Source organism: Malaclemys terrapin, chromosome 1 (assembly GCF_027887155.1).
Source record: "Malaclemys terrapin pileata isolate rMalTer1 chromosome 1, rMalTer1.hap1, whole genome shotgun sequence".
NCBI classification, from domain to species: Eukaryota; Metazoa; Chordata; order Testudines; family Emydidae; genus Malaclemys; species Malaclemys terrapin.
The window spans coordinates 309686595-309705880 of NC_071505.1; the positions used below are offsets into that span (position 1 = coordinate 309686595).

Here is a 19286-nt window from a genome sequence, read left to right on the forward strand (position 1 = left end):
GCACATGGCATTATGGAGTGGGGCACAAATTATCTTCTGGGTTGCAGTTGGGCTTGTTTTGGTTATTAAAACCTGGGTAGGATGGCACCATGGACCACACTCTGGCCTTGGGTAGGTTCTCAGTGGGAGCCTTGCACACGTATCCAAAATCAGAATATCTATACGAAACAGACTTGTCATTGTAATGTTTGCGATGAATGAAAACTAAACAGCTCCCCTTCATTGATTACATTAAACTCATCTTAATCTTAACCCCATCTGACTAGTTTCTAGAACCTAAATCATTTTTATTCATGACCTAAATACTAAGGGCAAAATTCTTACTCACCAGTTTTGTGAACAGCAGGCGAGTTAAGGAAACAGCAGAGCCAGCCATATGTTCGGTTTAGTGAGCCATCCTGCCTGTGCAGGGAAGTAGAACAACACACTCTGCACCCTAAACCTTCACAATCCTCTGTGCATGCAGTGGGAGTGGATGCTTTGCCATGCCCCCAAGTCAGCAAGCTACCTGTGGAGGATCTGCAAGCTCATTAGCCACTCCCTAATTTGACACTCAAGAGACTGCTGGGCTGGAATCCAGTGCAGCTGCAATGTGAGTGTGCCTTGGTCCAGGAAGGAAATAGTGTCTCTGGCACACTCATGTAACAAAAGGCAGGATTTAGCACTAAATTTACATGAGTTTGGAGAGGTGAGGGGGCAATTTACATGCCAAAGCAAACATGGACACCTGACCAAAGGAGCTATGTGAAATTTACATGAAGAAAACAAACTCATTTTCTACCAATCCACATACATAAGTGACTGAAAATAACTGGGGAGAAATTTTTGAATTAAAACTTTTTAAGACCCAAATCATGGCTCAAAAAGGGCCAAATCTAGAGGGTCATATTTAGTTTGTTCTCTGTCTAACGTCTCATTGAAATCAGTGCGAGTTTAGCCTGAATAAAGACTGTTTAGGGACCAAAATGACTTTTAGCTTGAAAATCCATGTCCGTTTATTATCACTGTGTCCAACCAATAGGCAGTAAATAAAGCAGTGCAATACTTTGCTTTGTGAAAGTGAATTTTGATATTCAAGAGGGTTTCTATGTCTCAGACTTGCATAGAGAACTTCCTTCAGGGTTTATTTATTGGGGGGTTAGGAGATTTTTATTTTATACTGAATAATATTGATGCTTTAATAGTTTACTCGACCCTTTACAAGGCGCTGAAGGACTTGTCTGGGTTATAACCGCAAAGTGCCCAAATCATTTAGAGAAGGGAAAGAATTCCCCCAAATCATTTAGAACTGTGATGCAACATTACCCTTGCCCTATGTAAAATAACACGGGAATAGGCAAAATAGTTTTCTGAGCCAACCAGGCACAGGCCTGTTCTTTGAGTGTATTTCTATGCAGGATTTTTCATTACACGTTGGCTCTTACGATTTAAACTCTCTTTAAAGTCACATTAAAAGACAGCTATTTTTATCATCAGGTAAGAAACCAACACTGTTTTTTAGTGCAGTTTAAAGAGCAGATCCTCACTCTGTAGTGTCTCTGTCCAACAAGCAGCTGCATTGTGGTTAAGATTCTCTTTCATTTAAGTGCTTTTTGCTGAGTCCGCCTTACAGTGTTGCTTTGGTAAAAGGAACTGCATGACTAGCCTTCCCTCCTTAGAGCAAGCTATCTTGTTCATCTTCTTTTCTGCTTTACTTAGTCCATGAATGCAGATGCCTATCTAGTCATTTCGATAGCTGTAGGACCCCATCAGTGCTTAGCCAGCTGACACAGGAACTTATGGAGGCTTGCTCACTCAATAGGCCCCTTGAGAGAAGAAGGAGTAGAGTCAAGGAAATCTGACTCAGCCCCCTTCCTGTGTATTGTAGCCTAATGCTGTAAACCCCCCAGTCTTACAAAGGCAAAAATAGAATTGCTCAAACATATTTTAAAACAAGCCTCTGCGTAAATTAAGGGCCTGATCCTGCTGCCATTGAAGTCAATGGGAATTTTTCCATTAACATCAAGGTTTGAGCTCATTATATTTCCGAGTACTAGCCTTTTGTCATTTTGTATTGATGCATTTCAATCAGCATACAATTGAGAGAGGGAGACCGTTTCAGTAAAGCACTTCAGATCAACAGGAACAACAGAATGGTCTTGATCTTATTAAACACAAATACACTTCGGTGTTGCAAGCTGGTAAATTACATTGTATACACTGTGCCAAATTCTGATCCTGTTTACATGTTGACTTCAGTGGATTTACTCAAGATTTACACAACTCTGAGATCGGCATCTGGCCCATCTTGTGCAGCTGAGCATAAAATTAGGTTGCAATTGAGAGGTATATTTTCTTTTTGAGGTTTAGGGCTTCTTAGCAAAATTTCCAGATGTTCTTCATACCATTTCAGGAAAGGAAAGGAAAGATTTCTCCATCAACGTACACAACAAAGTGACTGTCATTTATGCTTTTTTCTCCCAGTTTTTCTACCAAAAAGATATTAGACTCTTTTTACTAGCAAAATGCATATAAAATGAGATCAATGCTCCCTCTCTCTCTCTCTCTCTCATATATATATATAATTGTTTTATTTTATGCTATCTCATTTTATCTGGATATAGGTAAAGAGAAATGACGTGTTTTTCTTCATTTTCATATGTATTGTTAATTTCTGGTGCTTCGACCCCTCTGCCTAAGGCATTTAAAATCACAGGGCTTGATCCTGCTTTCAGTTGGGAAGCATCTCAGCAAATCAGCTATAGCCCTGGCAAAGATAAACATAGTGATTGATTTTTTTTCCAAGTGACAATTTGCTAGATCAAGCTTAAGCCTTTTAGAACAAACTAACAGAATTATACTTGATCCCTCTACAGTACAGTAGGTTCACATCACATCACGTTGATAATTCCTATCAAATAATTATCCTTCAAAAATAGCAAATAAAGTTTTAAAAAAAATGATCCAGCGTGAGGCTTAAAGCTGTGATCAAATTTGCTGACTACCTCAGAGCTGAAGGTGGTACAAACACACAGGACAAAATTAAGCTGCAAATTGAAATGGAAAGGTGGGAACAGTGGGGACAGAACAAAAGGAGAATGAGTACTGATTAAGGGGCTAGTCTTCTCCCCAGTGCTTAATCCTGAGTTACTGGGTTAGGCTCTAGAGATCTCCACGGGGGAAGGGGAAGGAATCCTCCCTCCAGGCTGCACAGCAGGAGAACTGCTCCATGAACAACAGCTCCAGTCTAATGGCGTGAGCAGTCTCTTTGGCCTGAGTTCCTCTTTTGCCCACTCCCAGGGGAGAGGGAGGAGAATTTGCAGCCTGTATGTTTTATTATGACATACATTAGTAACAAAGGGTATGTCTACACTGCGAAGTTGTCGACAAAACTTTTTCTTTCACGGGTACTTTAACACACTCCCCCCCTCCCCGCAAAAGACAGAAGTTTTGCAGATGCAAGTGGCAGTGTGAACATGGCTTTGTCGGCAGGAGCGCTCTCCTACCAACAAAGCCAACGCCGCTCACGGGGATGGAAGTATTTTGTCAGCAAAAGTGCTGACAAAATACCGACAGAGAGCGTTCACACACACTGATTTTTAGCGACAAGGCTGTGTGAACACAGCCTTGTTGCTAAAAGCTGTGTGGTGTAGACAAGAACAAAAAGCGCTATTTTAAGGGTTGCATTTAACAAGGGAAGGCTACATGGAAAATACTCCATACCCAGTAGAGCGATAAGGTGCGTGACGTAATATCTTTTATTGAACTAACTTCTATTGATGAGAAAGACAAGCTTTCAACCCACCTTGTCTCTCTCTCATATCCTGAGCCCCACATGGCTACAACTACACTGTATACATACTCAGTAGGCTGTTACCAAATACTCAATCAAACCAGATTTTTTTTTCAAACCAAGCAAATGCCGTAGCCTGCACTGAGAACTATGCCCAGAAGTGTCAAAATTCAGCCATTTTTACAGCTGGCATTCAAAAAAAATCTGGTAAAAGAGGTTGTTGGGGATGGGTTGGGGGGAGGGTGAGTAGCAGGGCCGGCTCCAGGCACCAGCAGAGGAAGCACGTGTCTGGGGCTGCACATGCTAAGGGGCGGCATTCTGTCCATTCTTGGGGCAGCACAGTCCAAGCGGCTTTATTTTTTTGCTTTGGTAGTCCAAGCTTTTTTTTTTTTTTTTTTTTTGCTTTGGGCGGCAAAAATGGTAGAGCCAGCCCTGGTGAGTAATTAACAAGAAAAGTATATTTCCTACCCTTACCAAAGTTAAAAATGATTGAATGGCGCTTGTTCATACTTTCCAATAACAAATCACCTTTGGACAGAGACCAAGCATGGAAAATTTCAACCTCAAAGGTGACTGTGTCCGAAACATAGGAGTGTGTAGGAAAAGCATGTTATAATTGGAACTGTATTGCAACCTTATCTATAGAGGATACTACCAGCACCCATGGTAAGTGCCAAGTGATGCACTTAGGGAGAAGAAGTAAATGCGGGCACTGATACTAAAGTGAGGATGGTTGGGAAGCAATAAATCACTCTTCATTTCCTGGTTTTCAAAGGTTTAAATTTAGCTGAAGCAGCACGGAGCAATCTTAACTCTGTGTTGGTGACGTTTTGGGACAGTTAATAGTAATGCACACGTGCCCACCTACACACACACCTATGAGTAGATAAAATATTTGAAGCACTTTGAAATGAAAGGTGCTATGACCATCTCAGGCTTATGGCTTTATTTGTATCTGTGCTGTCTATTTCTTTTTCCTAGGTGGGTAACTTACATTTATTATAGCAGGTGCCTGGTAGTACCTTTATAGTTAAGGTTACAATACAATTCCAGTTATAACAACCTGCAAAATGAAGGATGATCCTAGTGGTCTTTACAAGGCTATGAGTAGGAAAATATTATCTTCATCAAGACATAATTTGAAACAAAAAAAAGGACCCTAACCCTAAAAATCACTTCTACCCATGCAGCCTTTTGCTGACTTTCCTGAGTGTGGTTGCCTGGGTAGAAAAAGAAGAATTTGGCCCCAAATATCCATATAATACAGTTTCTGTGTAAACTGTTATGTACAATGCTAAAAGGAACTGTCAAGCATTTGAAATACAGTAAAACAAAGGCCTCGTGCTCCCAAGCTATTTCATAAACCATAACAATCGCACTGCTACTGCAACACCTGCATGTACGTTGTGTGATATTCTGAACCTTCGTAACATCCAATGAGGATAAACATATGGTAAAGCTATATGGGAGCTAAGCTGACCCAGGTGTCATATGTTTAACCTCTAGAAACCTAACTACTACACTGTCATCGTCTCTAACGGGCGGCTCCAGGCACCAGCACACCAAGCGCATGCCTGGGGCGGCAAGCCGAGGGGGGCGGCCTGCCAATCGCCATGAGGGCAGCAGTCAGGGAGCCGTCGGCGGCAAGCCTGCGGGAGGTCCACCGGTCCCGCAGTTTCGGCGGCAATTCAGCGGCGGGTACGCTGAATCCGTGGGACCGGCAGACCTCCCGCAGGCACGCCGCCAAAGGCTGCCTGACTGCCATGCTTGGGGCAGCAAAATACATAGAGCCGCCCCTGGTCTCTAAGGTACATAGAAAGAGGGAGAGGACAACAATACAATCAGTTGTTAAACTCACACTCTCCGGCTACTGATAAGTCTTTGTTTTGTGTTTAAAATAACTAGTCATTCTATTCTCAGAGAATTTTGAAAAATCTACTAGAATTGTAAAGAAGAAAAAATGCCCAGCTCCTGGATCACTCACCTACTGATCTAGGGCAACACTATGCACTTCTCTGCACTATCCAATTATACTTTGTGCCCCAGCCATACTCTGGTGCTTAGTGTTTGTTGATGGTTCATTGCATATTTACAGGAAGAAACAGAATCACTTGGCTAGTTTTTATTTCAGTCTCCCTACTTGAGTGATGACCTATTGATTATGTGCCTAGAGACTGACTTTGCCAAGAAAAGGCTGAAGATTTCGATTATACACTTCAGATATTGGTATCAAACACCCCTGCCATAAATGACTTCCTCAAGAACCTCTCTGGAGATCTCTGCTGATTACATAGCAGCTTCATTATCAGTAAAGTCTGTTTGCTTTTAAAATTAAAAAGACCTCCTACCCAGATTGATCTCACAGAGTAAAACATTCCATCAACCTGATGCAAGATAATCAAAAATAACACCTCCCCTTCATGAACTGCGACTGAGAGACAAACCAACACAAGCCCCTGGCTACTTGTGCGTATCATCATGACATGTAAGGGTCATTGTTTTTCTTGACACGCCAAAAACCCAGCTGATCAGTACTCAAATACCCACTCACCTATTCACTGAGAGTGAAATTCACACCTTTACAGGGTTCTCTCATAAATGGGCACAGTTTACAGCTCCTCTTAAGATCCGTGTTGTGGGCTTACGTGGGACTTAAGTAATGCCCAGGGTCTTGGTGAGTCCTCAGTACCAGGGTAAATGTCATATTAAACTAATTTCACAGGATTTGCTTAATCTAGCTAGGTTCGCAGTCCATGAGAACCTTCCTTTCCATTCTACTCATTCTGAAGCCACCTCATGCCCCTCTTCTTCAGCCTTCTCTTGCTATTGCATAGCTCCATCTTCGCTTTTCCCCTTTTGGGAACTCACATAATACAGTTTTTGTTTTTTTTTTTAAATCAGCAATTTTTTTAAATCTTTATTAAAAGGAAAACAAATTAAATTGGCATTTGTGGCCTAGTGATAGTGTAGAGGGAATGCACTCAGACATCAGGGATATATGGGGGAGGGGTCCTCCTGTGAATCAGTCTCCTATGGCCAGTTAGGAAGCAATGTTGATGGGCTCTGAATGATCCAACAGTGACCAGGACACCATAAGCGCTTAGATACTACGCTGGTGCTGGATGACATAGAAAAACCTTATATAGATCTTAGGGCGGCGGAGAGGATGAGTGTGGTAAAGAAGTGAAAGAATCCTCCAAAATAATTGGTACACTCTAATAGCTGGGTAGGACTCTATTAACCAACCCCATGTGCCATGGTCATGCTGCTGTAAAATTCACTGTGTATAATCCTCTGATTAACCTTTAGTAGAAATTACTGTTAGAAAATGGGCTGATTCAGGGGAGCAAAGGGACCTATGAAAAACAATTATCCACATGTAAATGGTGTAGTGACTGTTAGAGATGACCAAAGCTGGAAGAAAAACCTGAACCTCTTCAACATGAGGCTTTGTTCTTTTCTCCTTCTCTTAACAGTGTATTGAAATGTTATTTTCAGCAACAGAACTGATGTCAACACAGAAACAGCAAAATCCAGGCTAAACTATTGGTTGGAAGGGGCAGATGAAACCCATAACTAGGTTTAAAAATCATGCAACCCATAGCAAAAGTTCTTAGCAACAGAAATGTTGAGGTACTTTTTAAATTATTTCTGAACTTTAGAAAAGCTACAAAGGGAAACTATCGGACTCACAACAAAGGCTTCAGTTAGCTGAAGTTAAGGGGATCTGATTCTCCTCTCACACCTGCTTTGCACTGGTGTACCACCCCTGGCTTCAGAGGAGTTATTTCTGAGCGAGAAGGACCGGAGCCGAGGAAGAGACCTCAGACAGGGAGATATGTAACAAGATGTGTCACAAGCAGAAAGCAACATATTAAATCAGGACCCACTTTCTAGTCCCTTTAAAGGGGGCAGAATTTCAGCTTGAACTATGAGGTTTTTCTGGTTTATATCACAGCTTTCCCATGTTTTAAATGTTGCTACTGCACAGAATAGAAGAAATTGTGATGCAGCACCTGCAGATAGAAGGGTAATGGGATTCATAGTTATTCAAGTCACAGAAAAAACAGCTGTGCATTTTCCTGTCCTGTTGGCTCAAGCTTCTGTGTGTAATCCTCTATATTTTATGATATTTAGGAGTCTGTGGGTCATACTTTAGCCTTATATTTACTATGTATTCAGAGGGTAGAGGGATAGCAGCCAGAATACACACACATCTTTAAATTTTTACAATTTGTTTGCAGATTTTATGGCTCTGTCAAGGCTTTAATTACAAATATTACATTTCTTCCTGCAGGATACTGCAGGGGCAGGGAAAAACAAACCATCTCATATATTTGTGTTTGTATTGGACTAAACATTTTAAATAATCCAAACACGTTAGTTTAAGAAAAAATCCTAAATCATCTGGTCCATTATAAATAACCTGCCTATATTCTGCAGCTCTGCTAGCACATCACCACTGACATTCTGATGCAATTCTGAAAAAAAAATTTAACCCAACCAGTGCGTGTATTTTCCAGGGAGACTCTGTTTTAAGTGAGACATCTGCAGCCACTTTAACCTTCACTTCTTTGTGAGCCCTGCTTTTGCCACCAGCCAATTAGTGAACTCTGGAGGACTTTCTGGGTCAAGCTATACCAAGTACCTCAAATCCTCATTAACGCTAATTAGTGCTCAGTAGGTTAATTGGTGGTGAAGCTCATCTTTTTTTAATTACTCAAACAAATGAGCCAGCGGGACCTTGTGGTCAGCTGTGAATTATTCTGTTTGTTTTGATGCTCCTCATTTGAATGTGTAAAGCCAGATGTTTGTTGCCCATACTTAGGGCCTGTTTGCTTTTGTGGAGCAAAAAAAGAACAAAAACACTTTTTTAGCACAGTTAATAAGCATCTTAGCTGACACCTTAGAACAATTAAGACCCAGGATGCAAAAGTGACTTTGTGCATGGGATAGAAAAAGTCATCATTTGAAATGATAACATATCACCTTAAGATGTCCCTTCAATTCCTTATCAGATATAACAAACAAGTGCAATGTTATTGATATAGTCCAAAAAGAATCATACACATTGGAAATGGTAAAGACCTAGTAGGTTGTCTTGACCATCTCAGGCAGCCAGTGCAGGGAAATTCCCTATTCAATATATTCTCTATTGTTAATTCATAGAATCAAAGGCCAGAAGGGACCATTGTGTCTGACCTCCTGAATAACACCAGTCATAGAACTTTCCCAAAATAATTCCTGTTTGAACTAGAGCAGATCTTTTAGAAAGACATTTAGTCTTGATTTAAAAATTGCCAATGATGGAAAATCCACCACAGCCCTTGGTAAATTGTTCCAATGGCTAATTATTGACACTTAAAAATTTGCACTTTGTTTCCAGTCTGAATTTGTCTTGCTTGAGCTTCTAGCCAATGGATCATGGTATACCTTTGTCTGCTAGATTGAAGAGCCCATTAACAAATTTTTATTCCCCTAGTAGGTGCTTACAGATTGTGATCTTAACTTTGTCTTTGTTGTGGTAAATAGATTGAGCTCCTTTAGTCTATCACTAAAAGGCAGGTTTTCTAATCCTTTAATCATTCTTGTGGCTCTTCTCTGAACCCACTCCAGTTTATCAACATCCCTCTTGAACTGTGGACACCAGAACTATCATAGTATTTCAGCAGCAGTTGCATCAGTGCCAAATACAGAGGTAAAATAACCTCTCTACTCCTATTCAAGATTCCCCTGTTTACTCATCCAAGGATAGCATTAGCCCTTTTAGACACAGCGTCAAATTGGGAGCTGATGTTCAGCTCATTATCTACCATTACCTCCAAATCTTTTTCAGAGTCACTGCCTCCCAGGATAGAGGCCCACATCCTGTTAGTATGGCCTATATGCTTGGTTCCTAGATGTATACATTTACATTTAGCCATATTAAAACACACATTGTGTGCCTGTGCTCAGCTTACCAGATGATCCAGATCACTCAGTATCAGTGACCTGTGCGCCTCCTTATTTACCACTCCCCCAATTTTTATGTCATCTGCAAACTTTATCAGTGATGATTTCGTGTTTTCTTCCAGGTAATTGATAAATATGTTAAATAGAACAGGGCCAAGAACCAATCCCTGAAGGACCCCTTGTTTTAAATGTCTTGTTTTAAATAACTCAAATGATTAATTTTGTACCACTTCCTCGTAAGACTGTTCCACAATCTTCATCTTCATTCTAAGGACATTTTCCTTATTCATCCTAAATTATCATTGCTTTGGTTTTACTTCATAACTCCTTTGTATCACTTTAAGCAGTTCCTCTATACCTTTTGTACTTTTACCCTTCACATAGTGGTAAACAATTATTATATCTCTTCCCCCTCAACTCTCACAAAGTCATTGTTTAAACAAGCAACACATTGAGCTGTGTTGTCCCTTCTAACCCTATGATTCTGTGTTTCATTCTTTTAATTCTTTCTCATAAATCTGCCCTTCTGGCCCCCATAGGAGCATTCTCTTGATTACCTCCAGATTGGTAACGTCGTCCTGTTATTGAGGTGCCCGGAGCTGTAGGAAGTATTCCCGGTGTGGTCTCACCAGATATGTTTATAGACCTGTCATCTCTCTGCCCCCTGATGCACTTTCCATTGCAGTCTGTAGCCCAGTCTTGCACATGTTCCATGTGGGTCAATTCACACACCTGCACAGAGTCTCATTGAAAGCAGAAGCAGTATTTACAGCCACAAACCCGCAATTGTGACCCCAGCAACCTCAGCAAATGTTCAGTGGTGACAGTCATGCACAAATTAAGTGTGTGGCATAGTGCATGTCTCTGGGACAGGCATGAGACTGTGGTTAAGGTTTTATGCTATGGTGTGAGGTGTTTTCTTTATCTGTGGAGGCAGAAAGAAATTCCCTGTGGAGGTGTAGAGTCTTTCAATAGCATGTGGGCATTAGAGTACAGTAAAGAGGTGTCTCTTAATTTGGCATTTCCTTACTTGTAAGGGTTTGTGTCAGGTGATGTCACACTTAAGCAGCCTTACTTGGTTTTAAATGAAGTTTTTGGTTATGGTTATTAGATACACATTCCTCTCAAAAGAGCTTTCTGGTAATTAGATCGAAATGTAGAAGTTCATGATTCAGTACTTGACTGGGCCTGATCCAAAGCCCATGTAAGTTAGTAGATGGTTCCCTGGACCTCACTGGGCTTTGGATCTAGCCCTTTAACACCAAGAGGTACTCAGTGAGTTGGCCAACACAAGCCCAGGGTGATCTTTCAGTAAGTGTATGTTGAAGTCCCACAGCAGGAAGAAATGGAAAGCAGTGCAAAAAAGCCTTTTTTCTGCTGCTCCTGACACATCTAGACTCTGGTGTCAGCACCTACAGAAAGAAAGAGGCAGAGAAGCAGCAGGTATTCTCATGTGTTTATATAAACATGTGTGCTTGATTATATTCCGATCCCCACCCACCATATGTCACTTGTCTTTTTTAAAATGTAGGCTCCTTAAGCAGGAACTGGCTCTTCCTATGTCTATATACTGCACCTAACACAATGGGACCTGATCCTGCCTGGGGCCCTTGAGTGTTACACTAATATAAATAATAATTAATAATACGGTGAGAATTGTTTTTCAAGCTTTGGAAGCCTTTTCCAAAATGATGCAAACCAAAGCTCTTCCAAGTAGCATGTAAAAAAAACAATACAAACCTCTGAGCATGCTGTAGAGAAGATTCTGTGTCAGAAATAATTAAATATATTTCTGCAGCCAAAGGGTTTCCAAACTATGGGACTTTCTACAACATTGGAACCTGAACAGAAACAGACAAGGATCCTGCAAGGCGTAGCCACCTTCCCTTGAATAACAAATGCCAGTTTCCTAGGTTTGTGGGAATCTATGGATCTAGTCCAGAATGATTCCTGGACACACATGGTTTGAAAACACGATTCATACTGTCTGGGGTCTCTGTCCTGGGTGTCCTGGCGCACTTTGTTAGGATTATCTCTTTATTTTTTCCTTATATTTGTTTCCAGGAGATGAGAGAGAATTTACAAAGGTTTCCACTTTCTGAAACCAAAATAATAAACTGGAAGGTGCTGTGGCTTGATAACTGCATTTGGGAACAGGCAGGTTTATTCCGTACAGGTATATGACTCATCTGCCTTTATCTGTAGGTCAGTGGGAATTCTTCGAAAGCGACAACAAAGTAATTTGGCCATTTCAAAAAGATATAAAAAATATTTTTATTCAAACAAAGGGCAATGCAGAAAGTATTTTGCCTCATGCCAGCTTTGCTCAGTGGTTGCTATACTTGATAATGGTGAGGCTCTGATAGATAATTAGAAAACCCATAGTTTAAATAAATCTGAAGTCTTATGATCAGTAGGAAAAGCTAAATAAGAACATAACAACAGCCATGCTGGGTCAGACAAATCAGCTAGCCCAGTATCCTGTCTTCCGACAGTGGCCAATGCCAGGTGCCTCAGAGACAATGAACAGAACAGGCAATCATCGAGTGATCCATCCTCTCTTGTCCACTCCCAGCTTCTGGCAATCAGACAGGAGGGACACCCAGAGTATGGGGTTCTGTCCCTGACCATCTTGGCTAATAGCCATTGATGGCCCTATCCTCCATGAACTTAGCTAATTCTTTTTTGAACCCCGTAATAGTTTTGGCCTTCACAACATCCCCTGGCAATGGGTTGCAGGGGTTGACTGTGCATTGTGTGACGAAGTACTTCACACAGTGCACTTCTCAGGGGAACTGTAATCTCAAGTGTTTCTGACAGCCCCAAGAATTCCCACTATATTTCCTCTTTTTCCTCTTTGCCTCCAACCCTCCAAAGCCTCACGATGCTGGAACTTTCCATCTGACAGAAAATGGCTGGAGGTGCCTGACTTTTTGGCCCATTGCCAAAACTCCGTTCATCTGCCAGAGAGGGACACCAGTGAGGGAGCCACTTGGCTCACTTTTCCTACAGAGGCTGAGCATCCTACCTCTAGCATTCTCCATCCCTGCCCCCTCGGGAAAAGAAACTGAGATCAAGGGTAACAGAGGGTCCTGTGGCACCTTTAAGACTAACAGAAGTATTGGGAGCATAAGCTTTCGTGGGTAAGAACCTCACTGCTTCAGATGCAAGTAATGCATGGACAAGTGATTGTCCATTACTTGCATCTGAAGCAGTGAGGTTCTTATCCACGAAAGCTTATGCTTCCAATACTTCTGTTAGTCTTAAAAGTGCCACAGGACCCTCTGTTGCTTTTTACAGATTCAGACTAACACGGCTACCCCTCCCGATACTTGAGATCAAAGGTATATCTCAGGGGTGGGCAAACTTTTTGGCCCGAGGGCCACATCGGGGTTGCACAACTGTATGGAGGGCCGGGTAGGGAAGGCTGTGCCTCCCCAAACAGCCTGCCCCTGCCCCCTATCCGCCCCCTCCCACTTCCCACCCCCTGACTGTCCCCCTCAGAACCCCCGTGATGGGTTGGATCACAGAAACCCCTTTGGGAGCTGCCACCCGATGTGCAAAGACTACCCCTGCTCCTGTTTTCCCTGCCAGCTCAGGACTGCAGCACCCTGTCTTGCTGAGCCAGACACTCCAGTCCACTCCAACACAGACCCAGGGTCTGAATCACTTGTCCCAAAGCTGCAAGTTTACCTGAAAACAGCTCACAGACGTGTGCTTGTCTTTAGCACTCAGATGCCCAACTCCCAATGGGGTCTAAACCCAAATAAATCCGTTTTACCCTGCATAAAGCTTATGCAGAGTAAACTCATAAATTGTTCCCCCTCTATAACACTGATAGAGAGATATGCACAGTTGTTTGCTCCCCCAGGTATTAATACATACTCTGAGTAAATTATTAAATAAAAAGTGATTTTATTAAATACAGAAAATAGGATTTAAGTGGTTCAAAGTAGTAACAGACAGAACAAAGTAAGTCACCAAGCAAAATAAAATAAAATGCGCAAATCTATGCCTAATCAAACTAAATACAGATAATCTCACCAGTTCCAGAATGCTCCCTTTTACAGGCTAATCTCCTTTTAACCTGGGTCCAGCAATCACTCACAACCCCTGTAGATACTGTCCTTTGTTCCAGTTTCCTTCAAGTATCCTGCGGGGGTGGAGAGGCTCCTTCTTTAGCCAGCTGAAGACAAAATGGAGGGGTCTCCCACAGGTTTAAATAGACTCTCTCTTGTGGGTGGAGACCCCCCTCCTCCCTCCTATGCAAAGTCCAGCTCCAATATGGAGTTCTGGAGTCACCTGGACAAGTCACATGTCCCTGCATGACTCAGTCTTTACAGGCCGAAGCCATTGTCCACATGGTATCTTGCATGTCTCCAGGAAAACTTCTTATGTGGATTGGAGCATTCCAAGATCCATTGTTCTCCAAGTGTTTCCTGATCAGGTACTTAACCTAGCGAATTCCTTCCTAAAGAAGCTGACCAAATGCCTCTCAAAGCTTACTTAGAAACCAAGCAAGCATACAGCCCATATTCTTAACCTCAAGTAGAAAATGATATATATGTACAAATAGGATGAATAGATATAGTAGACCATAACCTTTACGGAGATATATTACATGGCACAGGCAGCACAAAACATATTCCAGTTATGTCATACATTCATTTATAAGCACCCCCCCATAAAGCCTTATGGGGTATACTGTCATACCCCCAACCCATCCAACCCTCTCTGCTCCTTGTCCCCTGACCACCCCCTCCCAGGACCCCTGCCCCCTATCCAACCCCCTTCTCCCTGTCCCCTGACTGCCCTGACCCCTATCCACACCCCCGCTCCCTGACAGCCCCCCTGGGACTCCCACCCCCTATCCAACCACCCTCTGCTCCTCGTCCCCTGGCCATTCCCTCCCGGGACCCCCACCCCGAACTGCTCCCTGGGATCCCACCCCCTTATCCAACCCCCCCCACTCCTGCATCCCAACCCCTATCCATAGCCCTGCCCCCTCACAGGCCCCCCCAGGACTCCCATTCCCAACCCTCCCTCTTCCCCATCCCCTGACCGCCCCCGCCAGAACCTCCATCACATCCAACCGCCCCCTCCTCCCTGACTGCCCCCCAGGATGCCCCGCTCCCCGCCCCCTTACCAACAGCAGGAGCTTGCAGCCGCAACACCTGGCCAGAGCCAGCTGCACTCCCCACGCTGCCCAGTGGGAGCGGCGGGCCAGAGCACAGCCCGCACAGTGGCGTGGCTGTGGGGGAAAGGGGACAGCGGGGGAGGGGCTGAGGACTAGGCTCCCTGACCAGGAACTCAGGGGCCGGGCAGGACGGTCCCGTGAGCCGGATGTGGCCCACAGGTCATAGTTTGCCCATGTCTGGTATATCTTCATTACCCGCTGGATCAGCGGGCAGCAATCAATCCAGCGGGGATCGATTTATCGCGTCTAGTCTAGATGCGATAAATGGACCCCCTGAGCGCTCTCCCGTTGACTCCTGTACTCCAGCTCGGCAAGAGGCACAGGCAGAGTCGACGGTGAAAAGTCAATCTAAGTACATCGACTTCAACTACGTTATTCACGTAGCTGAAGTTGCGTAATTTAGATCGATCCCCTCCTCCCTTCCCCCACCCCCCAGTGTAGACAGGGCTAAGACTAATAGTCATAAGCTGCATAGACTTCTGTTCTTGGAGACAAATCTTGCCTCCTCCTTTGTGGATTCAGAGGACTGCCTTGTAATGCATCAAGTGTAGTTTCACTGTGCAAGAGGAGGAGTCTGAGGTCCTGCATAGTGGGGTCTGAGCCCTCTTTGCACTGTAAGGATTTAGGAAAGGATCCAGTGGCTATTTGACCCCCACTTCACATGACTGGAACAGTTGCCACAAAGTGACTTCAGGTGATTATTTCCTTTGTCCTCCATGGATGTCCCCACTGTTTAGTCTGCTGTGAGAGGATTTGACCTTTGAGATGAATCTAATGAAATTGTAGGTGGCGTGAAAGCCCACAAAGAGGCATTGGACATTACAGACATTACAGACATTACAGAAATTCTGGCTGGCATCTTCTTGTTTAAAGCAGTTTACTGTTTCAGTGAAAGAGAGTGTCCTGTTAAAACTGCAATCGACTTGTCTACAGCAATACCAGTAGTGCCCCTTGGAGTCCAAATTTCACATACTTCATGGATGTGAAATCCTAAGTGTCAGCAAGAAAAGATATCTAGGTCCTCACTCCAGATATGTTTGCACAGTTATACGTGGCCTGATTCTGGTCTCAGTGTAACCAGTGTCAGTCCCTGAAGTCAGTGGAGGTTGGGAAAAAGGGAGTGAGAAGAGAATCAGGCCCTGAATTCTGAAAATTCAGCATAAAGCTGGTATGAAGGAGACCATGCCAATGGAGTCATGTTAATAAAAATGAGTCTGATTCTCTGTTCACTGGCACTTGTGTAAATCAGGAATAACTTTACAAACAGGACAATTACGTGAGTGTGAGAGAAAACACAGGGCCCCTATCATTTTGAACTAAAATAGATTATGCTAATATATAATTTCATAATAAGAACACTATGTAATGATGTATAGGCCTATCATTAAGGCCCAGTCCAGCAAAACACATAAACATTCTTCATATTAAATTTATAAGAAATCCCACCGATGTCAATGAGACTATCATGGGCTTAAAATTATGCACATGCTTAAGTGCTCTTCAGGATCAGGGCCACAGGGTCAGTATTATCCTTTTATTCTGTGCACAAAACTAACACTGAAATAATAGTTTTGTGCAACTATCCATGGTAGATAGTAGCTATTGATTCTCGTGTATAGCTTTCTAGAGATTCTTTATAGCTATTCACTTGTCTCTGCCTCTTTTGGTTGGTCAGTGTGTTTGTTTTTCTCCTCTAGTTTGCATTTGCATGTGGTAAAAATTGAATAACTTTTAAAAAGCTAATTTTAGATCCACATAGAAATTAAATTGTGGAAACTGAAGATTTTTGTTGTTGTTGTTGTTTTTTATCAAAAACTGGAGATAATTTGTAGTTTCCATTGGGAAAAAAACTGAGCTGTATTCATGAAAGAATTATGGTGGGTTTCTTCTCTGGTCATTTCATTTCAAGCCATGCTGCAGGTGTGATAGAAGCCTTTACCATACACTAAATAAAAACACATTGCTCCTTCTCTCTAAGGCAGTTTTTGGGAACCAAGAATTGGGCATGACCTACAAAGGAAGTTTTTATTATATATTTCAAGTAAGATGGGATGCCAAGTTCAGTACAGTTATGTCCAAGCCCAAGGTATCAGGCACCCAGATGCCACAATGATGGTCATCTCAGAGATAGACAGCGTAGATGTACATGTATACCACTATGCCTTAAAAAGAAGGAGTCCTGTCATCATAGATCCCTGATGGTGGTGTCCATTGTAAAGAAAGTTAAAAGAATTGTTTTTTACACACTGTACCTTTAAAAGCAAAAGTACTTAGTTAAATACACTCGAGATGCAGTGAAATTATCTAGGGACTCACTGTGTCTATTTGGTTTTTTTCCAGCCTGAACGAACGTGATCATTTGTTAAAAAGGCTCGGCAGAAAAACTCCTCCGAGCCTTTTCCGAGCTCATTCTGTCCAGCAAGGTGTACCACGTAAGTAACTGATCAGATGTGTGTCTCTCAGCAGTCAGTCCCAGATGAATGAAGGGGAAGATGATTATTTTTTAAATTAAATTGTAGATAGAGATAATCTGGTACAGAGGCTGAGCTGCCAACCAAGAGTCAGAAATTTGGAAGGGGAATTAGTGTATTTGGCCCCAGGCTTGTAGAACTTGCATGTAGATAATTCCCTAGGACCCAATCAAGTGTCCCAATGACAAAATCCCAGTGCAGAAATTCCATAACTTTAAAATCCTGATATTCTCAAGATCTTGTAAAATTTGACAGGACCAAAAAAAATATATATATATATATGTTGCAATAGAGCTCTGCTTTAAATGGTGACTGTGTTTTCAAATGATGCTATTAACTATGGTTTTAAAAATACAGAAATAGCTCAGTGGTGCCATTTTGAGAAAAGTTCTAAATGTTTTTAATAAGCAGGTGGAGGTCCCTGTAGCTGCCATCTGTGTATTCCTCTTCTTGGCCTTTTCTGGGGAAGTTAAGGGCAACCCTAGACCTGCCTGCTGCTGCTAAAGGAAAGGAACAGTATCTCTCACACTGCATCTGAGCTTATCAGTTTATCCTACGGCATAGGTCCATGAGACAGGCCCAGTGTCTTTGGCATCCCTACTTGCTAGTTCTGGATTTTCATCAGGGCTTCCCCAGCATTAAAATAGAACTCCACAGACCAGAACCCCCAGGGAGCCATGAGCCAATAAGAGTTAAGAGAAAAATGTTGACTTGCTACTGGGGTGGATTGTCTTTTGCAGTCAGATTTTTGACCAATAACATTCTCACCTTACTAAGGGAAATAGCCCCATCAACAGCAATGGTGCTAGTTGCAGGATAGCGCTAAGACAAACACATTTGACTCCAAATCATCCATTTAACATGAGAGTGTTTGAAGGTGAGATCGGTATCATGTCAGGATTTCAGCAGGTGGGGTACAGCCAAATTTCATCTCTTCTCTGTGACCATTTCTTCAGCAGAATCATAACTGCTCAGAAGGCCCTGACCCAGAAGAACTGGGGTGTTTCTTCTTCGAGTGCTTGCTCATATCCATTCCATTAGGTGTGTGCGCGCCACGTGCACGATCGTCGGAAGATTTTCTACCCTAGCAACACCGGCGGGTCGGCTGTGGAGCCCCCTAGAGTGGCGCCTTCATGGCGCTGAATATATACCCCAGCCGACCCGGCGCCTCCTCAGTTCCTTCTTACCGCCCCTGACGGTCGTTGGAACTGTGGAGCGCTGCTTAGCTGTTCTCCACTCTCCCTAGCTTAGTTTGTTGTATCACAGTTATAGTTATAGTTATAGTTATAGTGTTTATAGTTAAAAAGTTAAATAGTTTAAAAGTTGTTCTAGTTGTTCTAAGTAGTTCAGGGGATTAAGGGGGTCGTCTCCCCCTTTCTCCCCCGGCCGCGGGGCCGGGCTCATGCCCAACGCTCCCGGCTTCAAGCAGTGCGCCTCCTGCGCTAAGCCTATGCCCACGAGCGACCCGCACGACTCCTGTCTGAAGTGCCTGGGAGAGTCCCATCAAACAGACAAGTGCAAGATCTGTAAGGCCTTCAGACCAAGGACCAAGAAGGAGCGGGACTTTCGGCTCCGGCAACTCCTGATGGAGGCGGCACTTAGTCCGGACGCTCCATCTACAAGTCAGGCCCCGGCACCTAGCACCTCGGTGCGCAGTGCCCCGGCGGCACCGGCTATGACGACCACGCGAGTGGCGTCAGACAAGCCTCCCCGGCACCGGACCTCGTCGGCACCGCAGGCAGTGCCTCGGCGCCGGTCATTATCCCCGGGGCATAAAAAAGCCCATAAGACGGGGACATCCGTGCCGAAGACGCCGGCTCCCCCAGTGCCGGGGGTAGAGCCGCGTCCGCCGGTGGAGCACCGGAAACAGGTGCCTCCAGCACCGTCGACTCCG

The 19286-nt window shown here is 43.4% G+C and overlaps 1 protein-coding gene across 2 annotated transcripts in view; it reads left to right on the top strand.

The window, feature by feature from the left end:
* The window catches only part of ATP8A2 (ATPase phospholipid transporting 8A2), a 633600-nt gene that overhangs the window by 594967 nt on the left and 19347 nt on the right, over positions 1-19286 (top strand). For both annotated transcript variants that reach the window (XM_054015410.1, XM_054015411.1), the window contains exon 36: positions 17262-17353. In XM_054015410.1, the coding sequence (XP_053871385.1) occupies positions 17262-17353 (92 nt within the window). The remainder of the gene's footprint in view (positions 1-17261; positions 17354-19286) is intronic.